Source organism: Eleutherodactylus coqui, chromosome 9 (genome assembly GCF_035609145.1).
Source record: "Eleutherodactylus coqui strain aEleCoq1 chromosome 9, aEleCoq1.hap1, whole genome shotgun sequence".
NCBI lineage: Eukaryota > Metazoa > Chordata > Amphibia > Anura > Eleutherodactylidae > Eleutherodactylus > Eleutherodactylus coqui.
The window spans coordinates 158,056,972-158,084,824 of NC_089845.1; the positions used below are offsets into that span (position 1 = coordinate 158,056,972).

A 27,853-nucleotide genomic window follows, 5' to 3' on the forward strand; every position below is an offset into this window, starting at 1 on the left:
GTAGGCAGCATTCTTGCAAATCAATGTCCGAACTTTAGAACAATGAGTCCCAATCATTGTTCTAAAGACCTGTATAAAGGGTCGGACATTGATTTGCAGGAATGCTGCCTTCCAATAGGTGGCGCTGCAAAGGTATTGATCCATCTTTCTATTTTGCTTATTGGATGGACTCATGGTAAGTATGCATACTAGCCACCGGCCATTTGTTGCTATGGCTGACGGATCCGGTTCCAGAGGGGCAAAAACTACTACATTATTGACCTGAAGGAATCCGTGATAGAAAATGACAATGTAAACATTTTTATAAATAAAGCTGTTCAGTCATGAATGCTAGAAATAGTGGTAACTTTGTAAGCCTCTGTTCCCACTGGCATCATGGCTTCTCGCCTTATCAGAGCCATAACCGTTGGATCCAGTTTAAATCAATCCTGATGGATCCTGTTGACTTACAATTCGGTCCATTGAGTTTTTCACAGTTTTTAATAGCAAGAGTAGCGCTATATAGGGACTGGATGGGGGAGAGTTGGCATAGGGGGGCTGCCTAGGACATGGGGTTGGGGCAACAGGAGATGGTAACCTTAATGACTGCCCATCTAATAGCCATTACACTGAGCTTTGTGTTGAGGGGGCATCATGAGACCCCCACCGATCAGACCTTTGGCACCCATGTTGTGGATAGGTGATAAAAGTTGATTTTAGAAAAGCCCTTTAAGTAAGTCATAATTTGAACCGAACACTTGTTGGCAACGGGACCGGTTGACCATCTAAGGTGCATTAGATGTTCGATCAACATTTGTTTGGCAAATTTGGGGTCAGTAATGGTCGAGCATGTTCAACTTTAACACGCCCGATCCTTTTTCTCAAGGGGGATACGGTAAGCAACCACCAGGGGATACAGTAAGCAACCACCAGGGGATACAGTAAGCAACCACCAGGGGATACAGTAAGCAACAACCAGGGGATACAGTAAGTAACCACCAGGGGGTACAGTAAGCAACCACCAGGGGATACAGTAAGCAACCACCAGGGGATACAGTAAGCAACCACCAGGGGTTGCTTATTCCTCTCTCCCCATTGCGGACACATGCACTGAGACCGAGCCCAGTGTGAATGTGCATGGGGGTGATTGACATGAGCTCCAAAGCGCTTAGTGCTGAATTACTCATAGAGCGCGGTCTTCAAGTGCGCGTCTATATTACTTAAGGAACTCAATCAATTGTTTCTTAACCTTTCAGCAACGATCGGGTCTTCTAAGCTGCGTTCTCCCGGCACGTTAAGTAATGGATCCAGAACTTTTCTTGACTCTTTAAGTGTTTGTATCTATTACGCTGTAATAAGGGTACGCGGGTTACACGGTGCGGAATTACATTTTTAGTATTTTTGTCATATAGTATATCAAACTTTATGCGTCCTTTCCCCACAAAAGAGTATAAAGGCTCCTTCTCATAATACGCAGAATAGAACCCATTGATTTCAATTAGTTCATTTACATTTCCTTCCCACGCATTTCTCTAGAGCTCAAAGAAATAGAATAGGTTCTATTTTTTGTGCATTTCTGCACTACTGGACTCTATAGAAGTCTATGGGGAGGGGGGGGGGTGTAAATGCGCATGCAATACGCAAGGGGTTACACAAAGTACAGTGCAAAACCCGGGGAAAAGAACACATCTGGACTAAATTAGGCTAATCAGGGTGGGGGCACATATGAACAGGCCCTGTGTGCGCAAAAAAGTACATTACATTGCACAGACGCACGCAAATCAGCCGTGTTCTTAGTGCAGATATGTTGCGCGGAAGCATGTGCATTTGTGCTTACGCTCGTCTGAAGGAGCCCCAAGCTGTGGCTTTTTTTAAACCCATGGAACTTAAAGCGACCCTCCGGTCCTGGAGAAAGAAAGATGGCTGAAGCACTTCTCTGACTACCTGATGTACACTCTGCACAGTATGTATTGATAGTCTAAGACACTACATGCTGCTCTGACTGGTCAGCACCGGTCACATGGGCAGCACTGGTAAATCAAAGCAGGTGTAGTGCCTAAGAATAATGATGCATACTAGTGCACAATGTGCATCAGGCAATCTGAGAAGCCGGTGTGGCCATCTTTGTTTTTTTAGACCCAGGCAATTGCTTTAATGGCGACTTCTAATTACTTAAAGGGGATGTCCACATTTTAAAAATCCTTTTCTAATACATGGCCCCCTGAAAATAAGCTTCTCAAAAGGGTACCCTACTGCTGGATTGCTCAGTGATCAGCTGCAATCTGAAGAGAGACCTGGTAGCAAGGGTTTTGTTTTCCTGCAGTGCCACCACAGGGGAAAGATAGAATTACATGGTACCTATTGAAATCAGTGGCCTGTTCTAGTCATAAAAAGATGTGCCAGATTCTCCAAAAATAGAGAGGTTCTTTGTAGCTCCTCTCCACTAAATTATGGAGGTCCACAATGAAGAATCCATCTATTCTATAGGGGTTGTCCCATGAAAATATGGTATTCCCTATCTACAGGATAGGGGTTAACTTGCTGATCAGTGGGTGTCCAACTACTGGGACCCCCACTAATCCTGAGAACAGGGATCCATGGTGTCCATAAATGAATGAAGCAGTGGTTGCACATGTGTGCTGCCATTCCATCATTTCAATGGGAATGCTGTAAATAGTTGAGCGCTTGAACTGATTGAGTGGCAGTACGCATGCAAGACCACCGCTCTGTTCGTTCAGAGGTGCTCTGGACTCTCCTTGTCAGGAGGAGTGAGGGTCCCAGTGGTCTTCCAGGTAAGGGATAACTTTACAACTTGGCAAATCCTCTTTCGAGGGTTGTCTAGCATTAACTGATGACCTATCCTCAACAGTAAACCTCAACAGTAAATAGTCAGGGGCCTGCTTTTTCAGAGCCCCACCAATTAGCTGTTTTCCAAGCAAGGTTCCCATTCATAGTTTAAAGCTGGACAACCCCTTAGATCCCAGCTGATGAAGAACCTCCTTATCACTATAAAGGGGAGCTTCATCTCAATCACTATCATCTTCTTGATGAGGTTCTGCAGCCGTCTGTGCTTAAATGATGAGGACTCATAATACAGGGTGTCTCAAAAGTCTGGAAACACCCATACACAGTGAAAATGATTCGGCAGACGATGATCCAATTTTGCATACAATCTGCGGAAGAAGGGGAACCCGGTTAGGCCATACCACCAACATGATGGCCATTTTGAATAACACCATCTTGGTTTAAACTCTAGCTTTTCCATGTTAACATGAGGACAAATAAAGTTATGTTAAAATGAAGCACACCATTGTTTTTCTGGTGAAATTCTCTACCGGTTTGATATATCAAACACCTACTTGCTCCATTGGAAATAAAGTTGAATCCAAGATGGCAGCCTTCAAAATGGCCGTTATGTTGGTGAAATGGCCAACCAGGTGTCCCCCTTTTCCCGCAGCTAGTATGCAAAATTGGATCACTGTCTGCCAAATTGTTTTCATTCTATATGGGTGTTTCCATTATTTTGTGAGCCTTGTATTAATTTTGGCTTCTGTAGACCCTCTTTCTCACTAGTCAGGGATCTTCATGTCAGTCAGTGATTCACATAAAGGCGAAGAGTTGGGCAGAAAGATAATAGAGCCAAATGTGGGAAGATATGAAAAGTTGGCGGACCATCCAGGAAGCAAGACAATCGGTAGGAGGAGGAGGAGGCTTCTCAGGATAGAGCTGCACCATAACAGGAAATATGTTTTCCCCCCTTTATTTTTAGAGTTTTTCTGATTGTTTTTTATGCATTTACACTTACGTATTACTTTTGTATTTGAAAATAATTAAACTTAATTTCCTCCCAATCTATGGCAGTCACTGCCATCTGGTAGTCTTATTTAGAGGAGATCTTGGAAAGTGCAGATCCCATTCTGTGATACATTTCAGAAACATTTAGAGCATATTCCTTTTGCTAACTCTCTGGTAGCTCCGTAGACGTAGATCCCAGAATGTGCCGCCTACACGACAAACGAGAGAATCCAAAAGGTAGATTCCAAGTCTTCTTTTACATAATGAATAGGGATAAGCAAATTACCGCTGCTGCTTGTAACTGCCGTCTATTGGTTGGCGGATTGAGGAACTGAGGGAGGATGAAATCACTAATCTGTGATCATAAAGACTAAAGTGCTATCATATGTCATATCCTGAGATGGAAGAGTAATGATGAGACCTTGTCATACCGTAATCAGTTATCACACATCATTTGAGTGTTTTTTCTGTAGAGTCTTAACTAGAGATGAATGAGCATACTCGCTAAGGACAATTACTGATCGAGCATTGCCCTTAGCGAGTACCTGCCCGCTCGGAAGAAAAGGTTCGGCTGCCGGCGCGGGTGAGTTGTGGCAGTCAGCAGGGGGGAGCGGGGGAGGAGGGAGAGAGAGATCTCCCCTCTGTTCCTCCCTCCTCTCCCCCGCCGTTCCCTGCCCGCTGCCGGCATCCGAACCTTTTCTTCCGAGCGGACAGGTACTCGCTAAGGACAATGCTTGATCGAGTAATTGCCCTTAGCGAGTATACTCGCTCATCTCTAGTCTTAACCCATTATTGACAGCCATAATGCCTTTTTGCAGTGGTCACTAACAGGCTACTTATGGTGGACGTTTTGGGTCAGAAAGACATCTATCTACTATCAGCTGAATTTCTGCTATAATGTCCAGAATTGGACATTAAAATAAAATGTAACCCTTTAGATGCCATGGTCAAGAGCGTCAGCGGCATCAAAGTGGTTCACAGAAGGTGGGAGCTCCTTTTGCCTTCCACCCCCTCCCGCAATGCGATTGCAGTTTGCCGATGGGTTGGCATGGCAGTCGGAGGCTTGAGAAAGGCTTCTGGGTTTGCAATGCACCCCAGTCTATAAGATCTTCCTATGTTTGCATATGACCTAATTTATCCCCCTTTTGTATTTCCTCTCTTTGCTTAAAGATTGCAAGTTCCTATAGAGTAGTAATAACTGGTGCATTTTATGACTCTTAGTGCCAATTTTTTAGAGCCTCAAGGGGTACTGTTGCTACTTCAGGAGAATGCCAAGTTGGCACAGTGGGTCTTCTAAGCCAGGCAATGCTCCCTGGGAAAAAAGATATTCAAATTAGCTAGAAAGAAGGACAATTCTGTCTCTAGTGCCACCTATTGGAAGTAGCTACCTTATACATCAATGTACCACCATTTAACAAGCTTTGGAAAAACTTTTCATTCTGGAGTAGACTCTATATCCTTAGTCATTTTGCAAGGCTTGTTGAAGTGTCGGACATTGATCCATGGAGTAGGTGGCTCCAGAGAGATAGCTTTCCTTCTTTCTTGATGAGAGCTAATTTGTAAACCCCTTTTGTTTAGACACTTTTCAACATTAAAAAGTGCCTAAAATTCATAATAAACGCAACATTTTTTTTACAGTGGGACAGATTTACTAACCCCGTCTAATAGGGGGACAGTGTAAACTGAGATTCAGCAGCCTAAATAGTACCAAACACATCACAGTGCTCATGGTTTGATGATTGATCAGGCTCATCTTATACCAGGCCTGCACAATTTGGACGTAGGTAGGGGCTAAATGTAAAATCAGGAAACCTCTTGGGACCGCAGGTAGGTTTTTAGTGGCTCACATTGTATCCTGTAGTTTAACCCTTTCCAATCCACTGTCTGACGTCAGAAGACATTCTGATTGGAGGCTGTACAGCTCCAATGTTGGAAGACATCCGGCAGGGTATTCTTACTGTATATTACTGGCCGCTCTGTTGTCGGGGGCCTCTCCAGCATGTCCCATACCGCAGTACTGGCTCTAGCCAGCAGATAGCGCCATTGTATAATGGCAGAAAGAGAAAGCCCCCTAGGAAACCCTGAATCCACAATTGGATTGCAAAGGGTTAATGATTGGCCTAAATGTTGAAAAAATGAACAATTAATATTTACAATATAGTCAGGAATCTAAGAAAAAGCAGCCGCAGAATAATATATAAAATTTTACCCTGTTGTGCAACTACTGCAGCATATACATGGCTACAAATACTGTAGGTTGAAGGATTCTGCCGCACCGCCACTTTGGGGGCCTACAGGACTTTCCCCGAGTTGAATGACGGTCATGTGACCAGTCGTGCTATACAGCGCGTGGCTGATCACATGACTGTCATTCGCAGAAGGTCCTTTACCCTGCACAGTCATGTCACGCTAGCAGTATAGTTTAGGCTATCATGACATGACTGTGCCGTGGACTATGATGTCAAGAGGCTAGCGACTAGCCTCTTGCCGTCATAGTCTTGTTACAGTCCATGAGCCTCCAGAAATGTGTCACGCAGACCGTATGACGTACGATCGGCCTGTCTTATATCATCGATTTCTTGCCTTGTTAGTGCCAAAGGTTTTGCACAGTTTGAGGAACATCGATTCCTTAAAGCTGAAACCCCTTGCCAGTGCGGAATGTGCCGGATTTATCATTTTGTTACGTGATGTTGATACATTTGTTGCATCTTTCAATACATCTAGAGATGTTCCTGCAGTTTTTATGCCCCAGCTACTGGAGCGAGATTACTCAAAACTGTTAAACCTTTAAAAAAAAGTCTAAAAAAAATGATCACGCAGCGCAAACCACGCCCCTTTTCTAGACAATAGTGTCTAACCGGGCGTCACATCTGTTCTTTTTTTTTGTACAACTCAACAGTAAATTTTAACTAAATTGATTTGCACCAAAAAGAAGGAACAACTTATGGCAGAACTGCGGTGCAATACAAATAGTGTTTATGTCGCTAGGCGCCTGAAATCTGCTAAATTTGATACATTTCCTGGAGCGATTACATTGTTAAATCTGCCCCGCTCTGTATAGTAAGTTGTCCCCATTATGTCAAAACTATATTGTGGCCCTTACAAGTAGCACAAGTAGTCTGACAAATGGCCTCGGACTATAGAAAGTTGTGAGCCCTCAGTATGGAACGTGCGGTGTTTATGGGGCTGAGTCATACCAATTGGCGAGGATTACAAGACTACAATGCAGAAAAACTCAAAGAAATAAAAGAAATAAAGCCAATGTCTGAGCCTCGCTGTGCGCTCCCTCCCGTTACTATGATGAGATTATAACATGTGAATAAAAAAAAAGAAAAAACTTTAGACATAAAAATAAGAATTGGTCATGGCTGTAAAACACAACCAAAACCTGAGGACCCGATGTTCTAATGTTTTTTTAAAAAAAAAAATCGCAGCAATATCCAGTATTCGGCGCTCTCCTATGAGCGGAATCTTCTTGCAATCTGCACTCAAGGACGCAGTTTAGGGCTAAAACAGAAGGGCGCATGTGCAACTGTGCTCGCCGCTGCGGAGCGTATTGGCGCATGGAGCAGTCAAAATTTTTTTTTTATTATTCAAATTTCAAGCTCTTGTGTGCGGGTAAAAAAAAAAATCTGGGTGGACGGCTCCTGCCCAATCCTAGAAAAACTACGTGCGAGAATATAGGGCTAATCCGATGATTTTAGTATTAACACACAAGAATCCCGCTAGTCAAAACCAAACTATTGAAATGAATGGATGAGTTTTGTCATGTTTTACGTCAGGTTTGTCTGTTTTAGCCCTTTAGCTGTTGCTGTGGGTCTCTGATCCATAACCCGCATGTATATATATACCTTTAGTGCAGATGGTGGAAATGTTTTGCACGTGGAAAAGCATTGTTTAGTTGCTTTCACAAAGATCAATTGTAGCTGTTTTTAATTTCTAACTTTAATCCTCGAAAATACTAAGTATGTGAATGTCTCCCTTAGGCCGCCTGCACACGAGCGGAAATACCACGGCAGGATTTCCCGCGGAATTTCCGCCCCTGGAAGCTGCCATAGGATTGCGTTAACAAATGCAATCCTATGCAGACGGCCGAGATTTGGCCGCGCGAAATCTCGCGCAGCAAACAAATCACGGCATGCCTTATTTCTGTGTGGGCTTCGCAGAGCCTCGCACAGAAACGTCACTCACAGGTCGCCGGCCCCGCTCTGCACATGCGCCGGCAGACGGCACATGAAAGACCCGGGGCCATGGGAGAGGTGAGTGCCTGCGCTGCTCTCTGCAGACGCTCGGGTCGGGTCCCGCTGCGAGAATTCTCTCAGCCAGATCCAACCCGTCCGTCTGCAGGCGGCCTTACTGAGATAAGGGGGACAACAGATCACACTTAGTTTTTGGAAATGTTTTTCTTAAACTTTATTCACATTTCAAGGTCAAAAATAAAACCAAAACAAAACAAACAAACAAATATATAAATTAACAGATCAACTACCCACAAAAATGTTGAGTATGTGAATGCCTCCCCTACCAAGATACCGGGAAAACAATTCTGAAAACTTTTTTTTTCAAAAATGTGAGCAAATTTAAAAGTTAAAAATAAAATAAGGTACAAAAAAAGGAAAAAGGAAATCAACGGAGGAAATATCCACGAAAATACTGAATATGTGAATGCCTGTCATACTAAAGTGGGGCGAAAATTCATCACACTTAATTTCCGGAAACTTTTTTTCTGGAAATGTCATCATGTTTGAATGTTAACGTGGAATACAAAAAAAGTGCAAAAATAAAATAGAAAATAACAGATGAAATCGGCACGAATATACTAAATATGTGAATGTCTCTTACTAGGATAGTCGGAAAACAGATTACACTTAATTATTATTATTTTTAAATAAAAAGGTCAAAAATAAAAAAAAATAAAAAAATGCAAAATAAATAATTTATTTAATTAATTAATTAACAGATGAAATAACCAGAAAAATACTAACCATATCAATGCCTCCCTTACTAAAATAGGGAAAAGACATTATACTTCATGGTTGGAAACTTCTTTCTAAAAGTTTCACAAATGTGAAGGTCAAAAATAAAAGTAAAGAACAAAAAGGAAAGTAACCGATGAAATGCCTACAAAAATACTAACTGTGTGACGCTTCCCTTACTAAATCGGGGGAAAGAGATTACAATTAATTACTGGACATTTTTCCCCAAGAATTAAGAAATGGACTTACAGGTCGGCCTCGTCCCAGACGATACACGTGTGGTTGGTCGTTCCCTGGAGAAAGTGCAAAAAAATTAAAAAATTCTATTAAATGACTTTGCAACCTGAGAAGTGACATTTATCTCTCAGCCTGAGACCGCTGCCCGACTGTTCCATCACAAAGCTGCGGACTGTGTTGGGACAGGAACTTTGTATTCTGTGCAAACAGCAAATTACAGTTCCATTACTTTCCCACTTAACACATATTGCTCGCCTAGGGCAAGGTGATAATCCGTGCGCACTTGATACTGTTAATGACACACATTGATTTTGCTATGACAATGACAGCCTGCGAAAGCTCTGACCTTGGAGTTTCTGAAACTGCAGGCCTTTACAGAATGAATCTGTTTCCGTTTCTCCATTCCTTTTCCTATGATATTTTCCTACATATTACATAATACTCAAATACCACATACACGGTGACATCACTGAGGCAGCAGTGATGTCACTGGAAGTTGGCGGGAAGCAAAATTCATGCTATAGCTACTCACTGAGCTCTTTGACCTTTGCAAGCGGGTGATTGTAATACAATGGTTGGCACACAGAATGCAGCTCTTGCCTGGGGATAGCTAGGGTTAGATGTGAGCTGGCACCTGCTGTTGTCAATTATCGGCCTCTCCTAAACATGGGCCGGCAATAGAGACCAGATTTGCCTACTGCTTTGCCCGGTTTATGGTAGTGTGCTACCAACAGTTACTATCTCACCCACCTTTTTTTTTCTATCCCTTGTTACATTGTGGTACACATGGTTGATCCTGGTGGTGGCACACAGCATGACAAGACTGGGAACGTTAGGAGACTGGGTATAGTGTAGATTATGTTTAACATGGGCCTATAATATATGAGGCTTGATGATTAGTCTCAACTAGTGCTAGATAATAAGGTCATGCAGCTAAGGTGGCCATGGCGCTTCATGGGGAGGGTTTATGGGGAGCTATTGACCTGGACATAGAGAGGCCATACCAAGAATCATTTAGGATCAGTCATGGTATATTGTAGGCTTGCTCCTGGCTAATATTGACTAAGCGTGGTCTACAGACTAACCAGTATGGAGTATTTGGGGGAGAAGGTCCATGGAATCATCTTATTTAATATCGAATAACGTATACTAGACTATGATGCACAAAAACAAGAGCATGGGGTAATTTATGGTGGATAATGACCTTCAATGCAGCTGCAGGCTGGCGCAGCTCAATATAGGGTAGGTAGAACCTTTGGTGGTCATGAATTATTTTTGATGGTCATGACCTATAATAACCATCAGAGCTATTAACGTACAGAACAGTTTTATGATCATAATAGGGCTATTTTGGCTATTGTGGTTACCTGGTCTTGAGTCTCGATACAGAAGGAGGGCATAAAACAATTGCAGCCATTATCAAGCAGTTTCATGGCAATGTAGGGTATTGAATGATGTTTGCTAGCCTACGATAAGTAATTGGATACCTGAGCAAGAGTCAAAAGTAGTATTTATTTCCATATGTTAACACGATGTTCATAGTTCTTGTCACTACAACCAATGGCCGAGATGCGCAGTCTTGTTGGAAGTATGGCTGACCATTCCCAGAGCATTGCAACATTGTTACCTAGAATGTCACGGTACACCTCCGTGTTCATGATTCTTGTCATTACAATAAACCAAGACCATGCCACTTAACAACCCTCAGACCATAATAGAACCTCTGCCATACTTAACTCTTGACACAAAGCACTCAGACAAAACGGCGTTTCCCAGGCGTCCTCCACACCCAGGTACGTTCATCTGTTTGAAGATGAAGTAGCACGATTTGTCAGTTCATAGAACATTGTTCCATTGCCCAACTATCCAATGACAACACTTCATTGTAGACGCCCAATGCATCCTCTTTGAGAGAACTGACCAGACATTTGCAGATAGAATGGAGGGAAATACCAAGGGAGTGTATCAGACATTAGTAGAAAGTATGCCACAGAGAGTATCCGATGTCATTCGGGCCAAAGGGCCTAAATATTAACATATGGAAATAAATACTACTTAGGATTCTTGCTCAGGCGCCCAGTTAGGTTTTGGTAGGACAGTGTACACAGGAATGTTGAACAGAAGATATATAGAAGGTAGAGCTACAATGGGTATGATGGACTTGCCTGAAACCCCTGTGACGTGCAGAACTACATTTCACTCTGTTCTTGTACACCACAGATAATTAACAAAAAAAACTTTTTGAATTTTTTTTTCCAGTGAGAAGACTCTGATAGAGTTTGGTCAAACCTAAATAGCTGCCTCTTATATAGTCCAGTATAACTCACTGGGTCCAATCCCAGGAAGTCCTACTTCTCTATAAAACTATAGTATGTCTGCTTGCTCTTAAAGAAAATTTACCATGAAGGTTATTGTACCGGGAATCACTTTTTTTGAGTCCCAAAAGACAATTAGTGCATTCACATGGAAGGATTCCCATAGACTATGCCTCTAATTGTCATTTTAACCCTTTCCAATCCACTGTCTGACGTCTGAAGATTGAAGGCTGTACAGCTTCGATGTTGGAAGACGTCCAGCAAGGTATTCTTACTGTATATTAATGGTCGTTGGAGGCCTCTCCAGCATGTCCCATACCACAGTACTTGCTCTAGGCAGCAGATGGCGCCATTGTATAATGGCAGAAAGAGAAAGCCCCCTAGGAAACCCTGAATCCAAAATTGGATTGCAAAGGGTTAATAAGTTTCAGTAATAAATCAGAGGTTCACAACTTGCTTCTCAAGACGAAATTCTTCAAGATCAACCAAAGAATTAAATCTACTCACATTGTACAGGTGGGAGAACTCAATGTCCAGCGGAACAGACATGGAACGTGGAGGTGGCTTAACGGTCACCGAGATAATCCTAGAGTTCAAGACTGTGGTGTTTCTGGATGAAAGAACAGAAGAAAGAAACAACAAGATTATTATAACTATTTGAAAGTATTCTTATCATCTCAGAATACTGACTTTTGTCGAAAACCGGCTTACCACCTCAGAGCACTGACCTTATCATGAAAGTCGTTTTCTGGGACTGAGATATTGATGACTTACCTCACAGTAGGTCCTCAATATCAGATCGATGGGGGTCTGCCTCTTCGGATCCCTGCCGATCAGCTGTCTGAAGTGGTGGCGACGCTCAGGTGAGTGCTACAGCCTCTTCATTGTATACCAGGTACAGAGCCATACACTTCATAGCAGCTCTGCCATTCACTTGACTGGGACTGAACTGCTCTTAGACAATGTGACTGATGAATGTGACATCATACATCTGAGAAGAGGCTACAATTGCTCACCTGAGTGCCACAGTCTCTTCAATCACCTAATCGACGAGGGTCTGAAGTGGTGGACCACCAATAATTCCATATTGATGACCTATCCTGACTATCTTAGTCCTAGAAAAACCCCTTCAATGCGGAATTAGCATATCAAGTCAATGACTTACATGGACCAATCGGATCGGAGCTTTCCTCTGATCACTTGTTTTCCCAACAATCAGGTCATATAAAGAGACAAATGATCAACTGATGAATGAGCAACACTTGCTGATTGGCGGTGCATCTTCCCATGTGAACAGGGAGCTATAGAATTGATCCATGGGAATGAATAATCGTATTAGCAATAATTCATTCCCGTAAGCTGATTCTCTGCCCATGAAAAAAAATGAAATGAGCTCATTCTTCAGTTGATCAGCTCATTTATGTGAGCCTAAGCATCCTTGCTGATTGATGCTACACGACCCCATGTGAACAGGGAGATATACAGCCGGCCCATGGGGATGAACAATCACATTAGTATTTGTTTGTCCCCATTCTCGGCCCGTTAAAAACAAAAAAAATTAAACAAGCACCGATCTACATGCATGTTGATTGACACACGTTACATCGTAAGAAGACCATTAGGCCCTTAAACTTATGGTCCTTCCTAACCTGATGTAACAAGCTCCATTTGACATGCATGGCGGTCATTTCACTTTCTTTCCCACGGGCTGAGAATCGGCTTATGGAAACAAATAATTGCTAATAGGATCATTAATCCTCATAGGATACCTGTTCATCAGCGGAGATGTGCAGCCGATCAGCCGTGATTGGCTTGTTGGTCAGCTGATCTTTGGTCCCTTTACAAAGCCCAATTGTTGAGTGATATCTGGCCTGTGCCATAAAAGGACCCTTACTGTTTAGGAGTAATTACTATCTCAGAGCAACTCCATATAACCACAGGGCACTGACTTACCATCACAAAGACCTTATTTACTTACAACCTCAGAGCAGTACGTTTTCACCAACTTTTTTTTATTATTAACCCCTTAGTGACGAAGCCTGTTTGCGCCTTAGAGCCAAATTTTGGAAATCTGACATGTGTCACGTTAACAGAATAACTCCGTGAAGGTTTTGCATATCCAAGTGATTCTGACAATGTTTTTTCGCCACATATTGTACTTCAGTTAGGTGGTAAAAATAGTCCATTACAATTTGTGTATATTTATTAAAAGTGCCAAAATTGGGAAACTTTGTTTTTTAAGTTGTCATTTTATTCACATTTTCAACTATAATATCTCAAATATGTCCAAACATGCTGCACACATTTTTGATAAGATATAGATTTCCATCTGTTTGCTTTATTCTGGATGCACATTTGAAAAACTTTAGTTTTTTTTTTTTAACCATTTAGGAGACGTACAAATTTAACATTGATTATCAACATTTTGACGTACACTTTGTTTTCCTGCACCAAGCCAAGATTGCAAAAGCTCACAGGTGTCAGAACGATAGATACCCCCACAAATGACCCCATTTTAAAAACTACACCTCTTAATATATTCACGGAGGGGTCAGGAGTATTTTGACCCCACAGTTTTTTTAAGGAGTTAATGCAATTTAGAGGAGAAAAAATAAAATTTCATATTTTTGCAAATATGTCATTTAAAAGGCAGTTTTTTTTTTCCATAGTGCCCATGAAAATGAGGATTTACACCCCAAAATGGATCCCCCGGTTTGTCCCGGGTTCAGAAACATCCATTGTGGCCCTAATCTTATGTCTGGCTGCACAACAGGCCCCAAACCAAAAGAAGCATTGGCGATGACGTGACTGCAGACCGCTTACTGCTGCCCTCAGTCACTGCTCCAGGCTCTCGGCTACCTTTCGTAGCCAGGAGCAAGTAGATTTTACATTTCCCAGGCCTCCCCAGCTTCTGCACTTGGGTCCACCATTTTGCCAATGGGCACATGCGCCGAAGTTGGGGAAAGGTCCGCGGATAAAGATCTCGTCGGGGGACATCGATGGAGGCCTTAGTTAAGTAATGTCACTTCCCCTCATGGATCGGATCCATGACAGGAGGTGAAATTTTAACTTTTTTTTACTTTTACGTGATCGCTGTTATCCATTGGATAGTGCTGATCACATGACCGGGTGTGGGATATCCCGGCCCCCCATAACAGCTCCAGGTTGTTGGCTACCTCCGGGAGCCAACAACATGGAGCTATCACATCCTCAGTCCACGTGGCTTTAATCCTTAGAGCAAGTGTGTTTTTACAGCCCTGAGGATTAAAGTCCACTTAGCTAGGATGTAAAAAGGCAATGCGGCCGTCACTAAGGGGTTAATTAAAAACACTTCCCATTTTCTTATTTGTTTTTATTTTCTGATTGTAGAATTTTCTGTATGTATTCTCTTTACATGATTATGGGGGCAGCCATCTTGTCTGAGATGCATTTAACAGCATTTGCAGCATTTAGAGAGATGCTTTACAGCAGTTTAATGGGCCATTCACACAATGGATAGGAGGGAACCCATTGACCTGTATGAGGCTGTTGTAGACATGCTGTGTGACTGCTGCAGAGGTCATTGTCTAGGAAGGGGGAGTAGATGGTCACAGCTTATAGCTACTGTGAATGGTGGATCTTGCGTTATCTACATATAGGTGGCACTTCTTCAGTGTAATCCTGCCTGTGAGGTAAGTGAGACGACTGCTGCAAAGCTTTTTCTACAGATCAGTAAGTGTCAGACTAGTATTAGGCTCTGTGGTCAGTGTGCAGGGAGGGGAGGAGGTGAGCTGTGACTATTGTGAATGGTGGGTCCCGTGTTTTATACATATAGGTGTCGCCTCTCGGTGTAATCCTGCCTGTGATGTTAGTGAGGTGACTGCTGCACAGCTTTCTCTACAGATCAGGAAGTGACCGACTAGTATTAGGCTCTGTCGTCAGTGTGAAGAATGCAAGATTTTAGGATTTGTTTTTAAAATATATATTATGGCCAAAAGTACAAAAAAAAAATCAACAAAAATTCTTAAAAAATATGTTTAACACAAAAAATGTGATTATATAATAGATCATTTTCTGATGTGCGTAGAGGGGGCTAAAGCGATAACTCAAGTTGACTTTTTAAAGAGTTCAGGAAGTTTCTGCAAAATGTAACTTTCAAGTGCGAAATCCAAAGCCCAACCGATAATTAAGCAAATGATGATTTTTTGTCCCTTAATCTCTGCAGTCATTTTCTCCAGAGTACAAGCTGCCCCGTACATTTACATTTTTCAGAATAATCGCATAAACCGCCACCAAGATGACTGTAATTTTTTTGCTGAAATATAATCCCTGCAATTTTGCTATTTCTTCCGCCTTCACCGGTTGAATCCGTAACAGAACGAAATTTCTCATGTTCGAATTATCACATTATTATCCTATGGGACATTTCTTGTCTGTTGCACATGAATTTATAGGAAATTTAACTCCTTAATGAAACGGCACCCCGAATGCCGATTCGGACATTTAAGGGGTTAACAGCTGCGATCAGCGTTCAGATTGATTGCGGCTGTCATGGGCGGTTTTAGCTGTCAAAGACATGTAAAGACTGGAATCGATCCTCAATCCCTCTCTATACAAATCCTGCACCTCCATTACATAAATATACCTCCTGTGCAGTAAAAGGGTTAATACAATTTCTAGTTGCGACCGTTGGAAATTAGTGTTGGGAGTGTAGGTGGCGCGGTGACGGTTAATATCGCTCTAATATAAGGGCTATATAATGAAGCGCACTTTTAATTTGCTGACTTGTGTGATCCGGCACGTTCCCCGTAATGTAAGCGACTGCGAGGAATAATTAATGGTGGCACGCTGCTCTGTGTGTGCGACATGCCTCGATAGACGCGGAAGCCGGGCAGCCAATCCACGGCGCTCTGGATGAAGTCAGCTGAGGCCAGCACAGGATGATTTGACGGACACCAGCTCGGGCTTTAATGAAACGCGGGCAGCCTGGCAGCACCTGGGCGCAGGAACGTGCAGCGAGCGATCGCTCGAGCCATGAAACTGGAGGCAAACTGGCCTCACTTGACTCCTTTTCACTTAATCAAACATCATCCACTGGTTCGTAATTTCAGCCAGATGGTTTTGCAGAGAGCTGCGATTCCAACAAGCCTTTGGGCCTGAACAGCATTAAACTGATACAAATGTGTTGATTTTGAGTCATGGCTTTGACAGAACGGAGAAATACTATTAAAGAAGGTTACACATTTATGTGCGCAGGTTCATATTGCTCGTTTTTTTTACCTTTTTTATTGCATTTTCCCAATATACAGTATATCAAAGCTGAAAAAGGGAGGAGGGACGTAATAGCTGCAGGAGATTGAGATAAGGATCCGGAGGAGGAAATTAGATGTTGCGGATAGAAGTAGAATAAAATGTAGCAGAGCTGAGATTGTTGGTTAACTCTTTGGACTGCATTGACCATGAAGTTAGATAATGAAGTCCAAATTAATGAGTCTTCTCCATTGGAGCTTGAAAGTAAGTTCATGGTGTATTGTAGTTGGTTATTGGGATCCCCATGATTAGTGGATATAGAGTATCTACGTTCAGTGGTCAGGAGAATTTGGTCATGTGAATGTGTGATTATAAGCCAACGAGTGGGTGCACATGAGGAAGCATCGCCAATAGCAGTCTGGAGTAAAACGTATAAGTATCTTTACAGATAAAAGGCGAGGCACATTGGTGACAACTCACTTTTTAAAAAGTTTGTGTGTTCTCACTGAGAAGTATATGCACCTCCATGCAAAAAGATGCCCCCTGAAAAGTATGAAGTATGAAGTGAGTACCCCCAAAAGTATGCGTGCCCACCTGAAAAGTATGTTTCTTCTTCAAAAAAAAAGTTTGTGCCCCAAAAAAGTGTGAGCCCCCTAAAAAATTATTGACCACAAAAGCATGTGTTCCCCCGAAAATTACACGTGCCCCCCAAAAAGTATGTGCGCATCTCCAAAAATGGTATATGCCCCCAAAGGGTATGCATACCCCATAAAAAGTATATGCCCCCCTGAAAAGGTGTGTGAAAGTGTTTCTGTATGCTACTTGTATCTTTACCTTAATATTGAGCTTTCTCGAACTGCACCTGTCCTAACTTCAGCCTGCTTACTGACTACTTCTTGCCTAAACCTTGCCTGTCCTGACCTCCTGCCTGCTTACTGTATTGCAAGACCTCCGCATGTCTTGACCTCAGCCTGTTATCTGACTCCTAGCTGGATGATGCTCTTGTATCTTTTTTGACCCATGCCAGGTCAGGTGTCCCTGTACTGGGACTAAGGTAACATCTTGGAAGTTTCCTTCAGCAAGTACTAGATCCCTCTGAAAAAAAGGGGTCAAAGAATGAAGGCTGGGAGCCTCTTGCAGCCAAGACCCTGAGACCAAAAAAGCAAACTGAGCATAACTAAACTAGAAGGGGGAGAAGACGGACAAAAACTGGAAAAAGCAAGTCAGCTACTAGGCTACAAGCATGGACTGGACTAGATAACCACAGGAGCAAAAATACTCACAAGAAACAAAGCTAGGCTAGAAACAAAACACTAGAGGCATATAAGGAATCTCAAGCTTCGGCTAAAAAGAAGATACTAGTAAACAAGGAATACATGATTTAAATGCACATAGCTTACACTATAACCAGCAACATACTGGTTGCTTCTTGGAACTTCCCTTGGGAGTAGCCTAAAGTTAAATCAATCGGTGACATCATAGGTCCATACTGGTGATTTCCTTCCATACACCGGCTCCCTGTTGCCCTTTCTTGCCCTTTTTATACCTAGCTGGCAGTAAAATAGCTAAATCATAATTAAAAATTCTGTCGCAGTTCAGCTTCTGCAAACTCTCGGAATCTGGCCGCCATGTAGAACCTATTACATTAGATAACAGTTTTATTTGCTCACTGGAAAAGCTTTCGATGTGTCTAACAACCCTTTTCAATCTGGCTTTGCTAATTGGACTTTGCAAGGAGGAGGGAAGGAACGTCTATGTATTTAATATAAACGCCTTGGAAGAAAATAGACCGCCGTTGAACAAAGATGTACTCCTAGTAATCAGTGCAGAACAGAATCAGGAATCTGCCTCAGGATGCTTCACGTCCTGCCTCAGTGCCCACCTCCCAGAAAGGGAAAAGCTTTCTTGCCCTCCATAATACTCACAGTCATATGTGCCCTCCATAAACCATCTATACTGTGATGATCTAAGAACCCTCACTCTTCAGGAGCCTGTGATATGACAGGGAGGGGGTGGGTTCTCATCGGCCCCTATGGCTATCCAGAAGATAATGGGCAATTGCTGCAGATCTGCAGAGAAAATGGTCCTAATATCCCTCCGATTAACCATTTCTTCCACAATCAGAACCATCGCTGGAGAGTAGAAAGCCGTAGCCTCGGGCCGGACAAGAGGCTTGTGATAAGATAATTTTTCACGGAGACACAAAGTAAATATAAGAGTGGTCATCTTATTTCAAGGCCCATTTGGTCTAAACTGAGACGAGAACACATTAAAAGCCCTGACTTCTGAATAGAAAATATGTCACCGGCGCATCCAGCAGTGCGAGGATCAAATAGAGACATAAAAGGGATGCGGAGAAAAACCCAATGACTGGATACAACTAAAAAATATGTGGGGGTCATACTGTAGCAGACAAAATAGAACATTTTTGTATATTTATATCTATTTTTGGGGAATTTTTCCCCAAAATATACAGATTTCTGAATAATTAGCAAGAAGATACTGTTGAAAAGTAATTGGAGAATCAAAAGTAGTATTTATTTTCATATGATGATACTTCGTGGGGCTCCTTTGGCCCTAATGACATCAAATATACTCTGTGACATACTTCCTACTAACGTCTGATACATTTCAGCCGGTATTTCCCTCCATTCATCCTGCAAATGTCTAGCAAGTTCCCTCAAAGAAGATGCATTGGCTTGTTTACAATAGTGCAAGGTGCCTTGACATTGCACAGTTGAGTGATGGAAGAAAGGTCTCTGGAGTGGCAAATCAATCTACTCCATCTTCACATCAGATGAAGGTACCTGGGTGTGGCGGATACCCGGAGGACACCTTTTGCCTGAGTGTGTTGTGCCAACAGTTAAGTACAGTGGAGGTTCTGTAATGGTCTGGGAATGGTTTACCTGGCATGGTCTCGGCCCGTATGTTGTAGTGACAAGAACCACGAACACAGAGGTGACCCTGACATTCTAGACAATAATGTGCTGCTAGCAATGTGGCAATACTCTGGGAATGGTCAGTAATACTTCCAACAAGATGACGGGCCTTGTCACAAATCCAATGCTGTTTTACATTGGTTTGAGTATATGGATGTTCCACGATTGGACCGACCTGCACAGAATCCTACTGAACATCTAAGGGATGAACTGAAATGTAGGGTCAAGAAATATGAACAGCATCTATCTTCTTTGAGAAAACTCACCAGACATTTGCAGGATGAATGGAGGGAAATACCAGCTGAAGTGTATCAGATGCTATTAGAGACCCCGCTATGTATTAACATATGGAAATAATGACTACTTCTGATTCTTTTCTTGGGGAGGAAGGGGCTAAGAGGGGAGAGGGGAGGACAATTTTATCCTTTTTACATTTTTAAAGTGTTTCCTTGAAAGTACAAATTGCTCTGGAGATAATAAGCAAGTGACAGTAAAACGACTCTGTAGGAGAATACTGTTGTAATCAGCAGGAATTCTTTGTCTGTATCATCATTTCCTGTCTTATAGTTTGTTTCAAAGGAAATTCCTATGTAACTGTCCCACAGCTGATCTATTGGAGCATGTCAGCGAACCATACTGCTGCAGCCCAGCCTCATTTGAAAAGCGGTTTCTGAATGTTTAGTGTCTGAGGTTTTCAGGATAGGTCAATGGATGATTTTCGGGGTCCGCCACTCAGGATCCCTGCTGATTAGCTGAAGGAAGAGACAGCAGTGCTGAGGTGAGTGCCACGGCTGCTTCAGTCTATACCAGGCATAGCACTGCATATTGTATATTGGCCATGCTTAGTATAGCAGCTAAATCCCATTCATGTGAATAGGGTTGAGCTGCTCTCAGGCCATGTGACCAATGAACATCACATCACAAGTCTGAGAAGAGGTTGCGGTGCTTATGTGAGCACCATTACTTTTTTGTACTGCTAATCAGTGGGAATCCTGAGCGACAGACCCTGCCAATCAATTTTTGATGACCCATTTTGAGGATAGGTTATGAAGAGTTAAATCCCCGGAAACTTCTTTATATATTCCTTGTTTCTGCAGTATGTTACTGGTTATAGTGTAAGCTATGTATATTTAAATCCAGTATTCCTTGCTTGCTAGCATCTTGTGAATCTAGTATCTTCTTCTTAACCTAGCCTTGAGATTCCTTGTATGCTTTTAGTGTTTTATTTCTAGTCTAGCTTTGTTTCTTGTCAGCATTGTTTGCTCCTGTGGTTGTCTAATGCACTCTATGATTGTAGCCTAATGACTTGTTTGCTTTTCTCAATTTGTATCCATCTTCTCTCCCTTCTAGTTTGCTTTTCCTGTCTTAGTTCCCTCATATTGTATCTCAGGTACAGTGTTTTAGATAAGGTTTCCATTAGCGATATTTTAGGGTTACTCTGGAACAGTAGTGTCTGGTGTTAGGGTCAGTGTCAGAGATAGATTAGTGAAATTTGAAGAGAGAATTAGTATTATGGATTGTCAGGTTGTTATTTCTGATCCATCCTCTGATTACCATCACCACCCTGTTCCTGTCGTGTATTGGTAATTTACTATTTTTGCACTACCAATTAGTATTGATACATGTTTCATAAATTTGATAATTCGACTGTCTGTTACAAATTTTGGCTCTACTGTAAGTCCTGAAGGTATCTCAGTACTGGGAAACGTCGATGGAACACAGATAAGGCGACTGCTATATGGGAAGTCCAATTTTTCCATCTAGTATTTAGCCAGCACTGATACAAACATATGGAATTGCATTCCTTAAATTATGGATTAAACCTTGTAGTATTGTATACAGTGTATTCAAGTGTCACATGTAGGGATGGGGTGAGCTCAGTTTTTAATTTTTCTTTCTCATGGGTCGTATGCACCAGTGCAGGGTTCTCCTTCAACCCAAGCATCATAGAAGTATTAAATAAAGTAGAGGGAACAAATTCAAGGTTCATCCTATTCTTCTCTCCCAATCCCTTGTAGGACAATTGGCCAATCATCATGCTAAGGTTGGCGTGGGGAGGTAAATAAGCACAAGGTCCTCCAGTAATAGAACAAATCATCATATGGATGGGCCCCAGGAGAAGAAACATTTGAAGTACTGCTCTGTTGTACCTTCTCCTTGGAGTAGACTCTTGGTAATTCCAGATTTGATCTTATGGATCATACCAACAGTGCCCAACATTGGATGAACGAGTTCTTGATATTTACTCATTACTATAACAACCTCAAATCCCGTCCTTTATAATTCATTTTGTAACCCAGAAAACGAGGCCCAGAGCAGTCTGCATTACCGTTGCAGGTTGAGGATGCCGCCAAGGTTCCTGTAGAGCACTGTCCCGATAACAAACATAGAAGAATCATCCGTATCTAAACATAAAAGCAAAAGAGAAGATCCATTAAATTGAGACAAAAGCAAACCTGTGCAGGCTGCCGGAACAAGATCGCGAGGCTCGGGCCAGCAACTCATCCATGGACTAACAAGCTTTTACTTGGCTGAAATAGATTTTGGGGGAGGATGAATTATTCATCGGAAAAGGTTAGAACACGAAGCACATGTTGTGAATGCAATCTACGAGAAATGGCCGGGAGCAGTGTGAAACGCGCTGGGGCCACCTTCACCTTTACATGTTTTGGATATGGTTGAACTAACAGAGCAGAGGGGAACCAATTAGAAGGTCATCACCCACCTGGGCGCTTCTGGCTCAGTGCGTTCTCTATCTGGGAGGCTAGAAAATTGTTGGAGATGGACCAACCAAATAGAGGTCGCTCCACAGGAGTCATCTGTGTCACTGGTGATAGAGAGTAGAGGCCTGCTGCCAAGGAGTGTGCGAGGGTTATTCCTGAGGGTGTCAGATAGAACACTACATAATGTGTGGGAGACCGAAGTACAACATGTCCAGAGTATTCAACAGCTATACATTCTATAAGACATAGATAACCAGTAGAGCGCATGGCTTAGTGGAACACTGCAAGGTAAGTACACACTCACATAGCCATGTCTTAGTATACTGCTATCCAATAGTGTGCACCGCCCCCCACTGCCTTCCCCGTTCTTTTCTATTTTCTTAAGAAAATAGCTAACATATGTTCACTTGTAAACAGCAAATCACAGTTTATATATAGACCAACACATATATTCTGTACATAGGGGGCAGTATTATAGCAGTTATATTCTTGTACATAGGGGCAGTATTATAGTAGTTATATTATTGTACATAGGGGACAGTATTATAGTAGTTATATGCTTGAACATAAGGGGCAGTATAATAGTAGTTATATTCTTGTACATAGAGGGCAGTATTATAGTAGTTATATTCTTGTACATAGGGGGCAGTATTATAGTAGTTATATTCTTGTACATAGGGGCAGTATTATAGTAGTTATATTCTTGTACATAGGGGGCAGTATTATAGTAGTTATATTCTTGCACATAGGAGGCAGTATTATAGTAGTTATATTCTTGTATATAGGGGGCAGTATTATAGTAGTTATATTCTTGTATATAGGGGGCAGTATTATAGTAGTTATATTCTTGTACATAGGAGGCAGTATTATAGTAGTTATATTCTTGTACATAGGGGGCAGTATTATAGTAGTTATATTCTTGTACATAGGGGCCAGTATTATAGTAGTTATATTCTTGTACATAGGGGCAGTATTATAGTAGTTATATTATTGTACATAGGGGACAGTATTATAGTAGTTAAATGCTTGAACATAAGGGGCAGTATTATAGTAGTTATATTCTTGTACATAGAGGGCAGTATTATAGTAGTTATATTCTTGTACTTAGGAGGCAGTATTATAGTAGTTATATTTTTGTACATAGGGGGCAGTATTACAGTAGTTATATTCTGGTACATAGGGGACAGTATTATAGTAATGATATTCTTGTACATAGGGAGCAGTATTATAGTAGTTATATTCTTGTACATAGAGGGCAATATTATAGTAGTTATATTCTTGTACATAGGAGGCAGTATTATATTAGCTATATTCTTGTGCATAGAGGGCAGTATTATAGTAGTTATATTCTTGTACATAGAGGGCAGTATTATAGTAGTTATATTCTTGTACATAGGAGGCAGTATTATAGTAGTTATATTCTTGTACATAGGGGGCAGTATTATAGTAGTTATATTCTTGTACATAGGAGCAGTATTATAGTAGTTATATTCTTGTACATAGGGGGCAGTATTATAGTAGTTATATTCTTGTACATAGGGAGCAGTATTATAGTAGTTATATTCTTGTACATAGGGGGCAGTATTATAGTAGTTATATTCCTGTACATAGCAGGCAGTATTATAGTAGCTATATTCTTGTGCATAGAGGGCAGTATTATAGCAGTTATATTCTTGTACATAGAGGGCAGTATTATAGCAGTAATATTCTTGTACATAGGGAGCAGTATTATAGTAGTTATAATCTTGTACATAGGAGGCAGTATTATAGTAGTTATATTCTTGAACATAGAGGGCATTATTATAGTAGTATTCTTGTACATAGGACGCAGTATTATAGTAGCTATATTCTTGTACATAGGTGGCAGTATTATAGTAGTTATATTCTTGTACATAGGTGGCAGTATTATAGCAGTTATATTCTTGTACATAGGGGGCAGTATTATAGTGGTTATATTCTTGTACATAGGGGTCAGTATTATACTAGTTATATTCTCATACATAGCAGGCAGCATTATAGTGGTTATAATCTTGTACATAGGGGGTAGTAGTATAGTAGTTATATTCTTGTACATAGGGGGCAGTATTATAGTGGTTATATTCTTGTACATAGGGGGTAGTAGTATAGTAGTTATATTCTTGTACATAGGGCGAAGTATTATAGTAGTTATATTCTTGTACATAGGGAGCAGTATTATAGTAGTTATATTCTTGTACATAGGGGCAGTATTATAGTAGTTATATTCTTGTACATAGGGGCAATATTATAGTAGTTATAGTCTTGAACATAGGGGGCAGTATTATAGTAGTTATATTCTTGTTCAAAGGGGCAGTATTATAGTAGTTATATTCTTGTACATAGAGGGAAGTATTATAGTAGTTATATTCGTGTACATAGAGGGAAGTATTATAGTAGTTATATTCTTGTACATAGGGGGTAGTATTATAGTAGTTACAGTTTTGTACATAGGGGGTAGTATTATAGTAGTTATATTCTTATATATAGGGCCAGTATTATAGCAGTTATATTCTTGTACATAGCGGGCAGTATTATAGTAGTTATATTCTTGTACAGAGTGGCAGTATTATAGTAGTTTTATATTCTTGTACATAGAGGGCAGTATTATAGTAGCTATATTCTTGTACATAGAGGGCAGTATTACAGTAGTTATATTCTTGTACATAGGGGGCAGTTTTATAGTAGTTATATTCTTGTACATAGGAGGCAGTATTATAGTAGTTATATTCTTCCACATGGAGGGCAGTATTATAGTAGTTATATTCTTGTACATAGGGGGCAGTATTATAGTAGTTATATTCTTGTACATAGGGGGTAGTAGTATAGTAGTTATATTCTTGTACATAGGGCGAAGTATTATAGTAGTTATATTCTTGTACATAGGGAGCAGTATTATAGTAGTTATATTCTTGTACATAGGGGCAGTATTATAGTAGTTATATTCTTGTACATAGGGGCAGTATTATAGTAGTTATATTCTTGTACATAGGGGCAATATTATAGTAGTTATATTTTTGTACATAGGGAGGCAATATTATAATAGTTATATTCTTGTACATAGGGGGCAGTATTATAGTAGTTATATTCTTGTACATAGGAGCAGTATTATAGTAGTTATATTCTTGTAATAGAGGGCAGTATTATGGTAGTTATATTCTTGTACATAGGAGGCAGTATTATAGTAGTTATATACTTGTACATAGGGGGCAGTATTATAGTAGTTATATTCTTGTACATAGGGGGCAGTATTATAGTAGTTATATTCTTGTACATAGGGGGCAGTATTATAGTAGTTATATTCTTGTACAAAGGGAGCAGTATTATAGTAGTTATATACTTGTACATAGGGGGCAGTATTATAGTAGTTATATTCTTGTACATAGGGGGCAGTATTATAGTAGTTATATTCTTGTACATACGGGGGCAGTATTATAGTAGTTATATTCTTGTACATAGGGGGCACTATTATAGTAGATATATTTTTGTACATAGGAGGCAGTATTATAGTAGTTATATTCTTGTACATAGGAGCAGTATTATAGTAGTTATATTCTTGTATATACGGGGCAGTATTATAGTAGTTATATTCTTGTACATAGGGGGCAGTATTATAGTAGTTATATTCTTGTACATAGGAGCAGTATTATAGTAGTTATATTCTTGTACATAAGAGGCAGTATTATAGCAGTTATATTCTTGTACATAGGGGGCAGTATTATAGTAGTTATATTCCTGTACATCGGAGCAGTATTAGAGTAGTTATATTCTTGTACATAGGAGGCAGTATTATAATAGTTATAGTCTTGTACATAGGGAGCAGTATTATAGTAGTTATAGTCTTGCACATAGGGGGTAAGTATTATAGTAGTTATATACTTGTACATAGGGGGCAGTATTATAGTAGTTATATTCTTGTACATAGAGGGCACTATTATAGTAGTTATATTCTTGTACATAGAGAGCAGTATTATAGTAGTTATATTCTTGTACATAAGAGGCAGTATTATAGTAGTTATATTCTTGTACATAGGGAGCAGTATTATAGTAGTTATATTCTTGTACATAGGGTACAGTATTATAGTAGTTATATTCTTGTACACAGGGGCCAGTATTATAGTAGCTATAGTTTTGTACATAGGGGGCAGTATTATAGTAGCTATATTCTTGTACATAGGAGGCAGTATTATAGTAGTTATATTGTTGTACATAGAGGGCAGTATTATAGTAGTTATATTCTTGTACATAGGGGGCAGTATTATAGTAGTTATATTCTTGTACATAGGATCAGTATTATAGTAGTTATATTCTTGTACCTAGGAGACAGTATTATAGTAGTTATATTCTTGTACATAGGGGGCAGCATTATAGTAGTTATATTCTTGTACATAGAGGGTAGTATTATAGAAGTTATATTCTTGTACATAGGGGCAGTATTATAGTAGTTATATTCTTGTACATAGGGGCAGTATTATAGTAGTTATATTCTTGTACATGGGATCAGTATTATAGTAGTTATATTCTTGTACCTAGGAGACAGTATTATAGTAGTTATATTCTTGTACATAGGGGGCAGTATTATAGTAGTTATATTCTTGTACATAGAGGGTAGTATTATAGTAGTTATATTCTTGTACATAGGGGCAGTATTATAGTAGTTATATTCTTGTACATAGGGGGCAGTATTATAGTAGTTATATTCTTGTACATAGGGGGCAGTATTATAGTAGTTATATACTTGTACATAGGAGGCAGTATTATAGTAGTTACATTCTTGTTCATAGAAGGCAGTATAATAGTAGTTATATACTTGTACATGGGGGGCAGCAGTGTTATTGTAGCTGTTTTCTTGTGCTCAGGGGCATTACATTAATCTTATTCAATGAACATTTAATGACATTACAGAATTATCAGTTTTCCCTCACGCTTTCAGACATCTAGCTGTAGGCTGGTGAAGGTTTCTCTCATTTTACCTGAGTCTTCTGTAGAGAGGAGGCTTTTAGATATTGAGACTTTGTCTTCAGAGCTTCGTGCCCATTCCACCATTCCTCTCCAGCCTTTCATCGGGAAGCTGATGTCCGTCTGGCTGTTTGCTGGACGCTTATAAATACTTAATACTTGAAGGAGAAAAGAAAGAGCTCATTAGGGCGGTGGTGTTACACATCATTCAGGCTCATAGGCATATGAACTGTCCTACAGAATGCCTAACTACAGGAACACAATACTACCCAATGGGTGCAGCGACGCAATACTACCCAATGGATGCAGCGACACAATACTACCCAATGGGTGCAGCGACACAATACTACCCAATGGGTGCAGCGACGCAATACTACCCAATGGGTACAGCGACACAATACTACCCAATGGGTGCAGCGACACAATACTACCCAATGGGTACAGTGACAATACTACTCAATGGGTGCAGTGACACAATACTACCCAATGGGTGCAGCGACACAATACTACCCAATGGGTGCAGCGACACAATACTACCCAATGGGTACAGTGACACAATACTACCCAATGGGTGCAGCGACACAATACTACCCAATGGGTGCAGCGACACAATACTACCCAATGGGTACAGCGACACAATACTAATCAATGGGTGCAGCGACACAATACTACCCAATGGGTGCAGC

The 27,853-nt window shown here is 40.8% G+C and overlaps 1 protein-coding gene across 1 annotated transcript in view; it reads right to left on the reverse strand.

The window, feature by feature from the left end:
• The window catches only part of ADGRB1 (adhesion G protein-coupled receptor B1), a 651,809-nt gene that overhangs the window by 249,359 nt on the left and 374,597 nt on the right, over positions 1-27,853 (reverse strand). Inside the window, exons 14-17 of the mRNA XM_066578727.1 lie at positions 27,182-27,325; positions 21,800-21,875; positions 11,810-11,912; positions 9,000-9,043 (exon numbers count right to left, since the gene is read on the reverse strand). Coding sequence (XP_066434824.1) covers positions 9,000-9,043; positions 11,810-11,912; positions 21,800-21,875; positions 27,182-27,325 — 367 coding nt within the window. The remainder of the gene's footprint in view (positions 1-8,999; positions 9,044-11,809; positions 11,913-21,799; positions 21,876-27,181; positions 27,326-27,853) is intronic.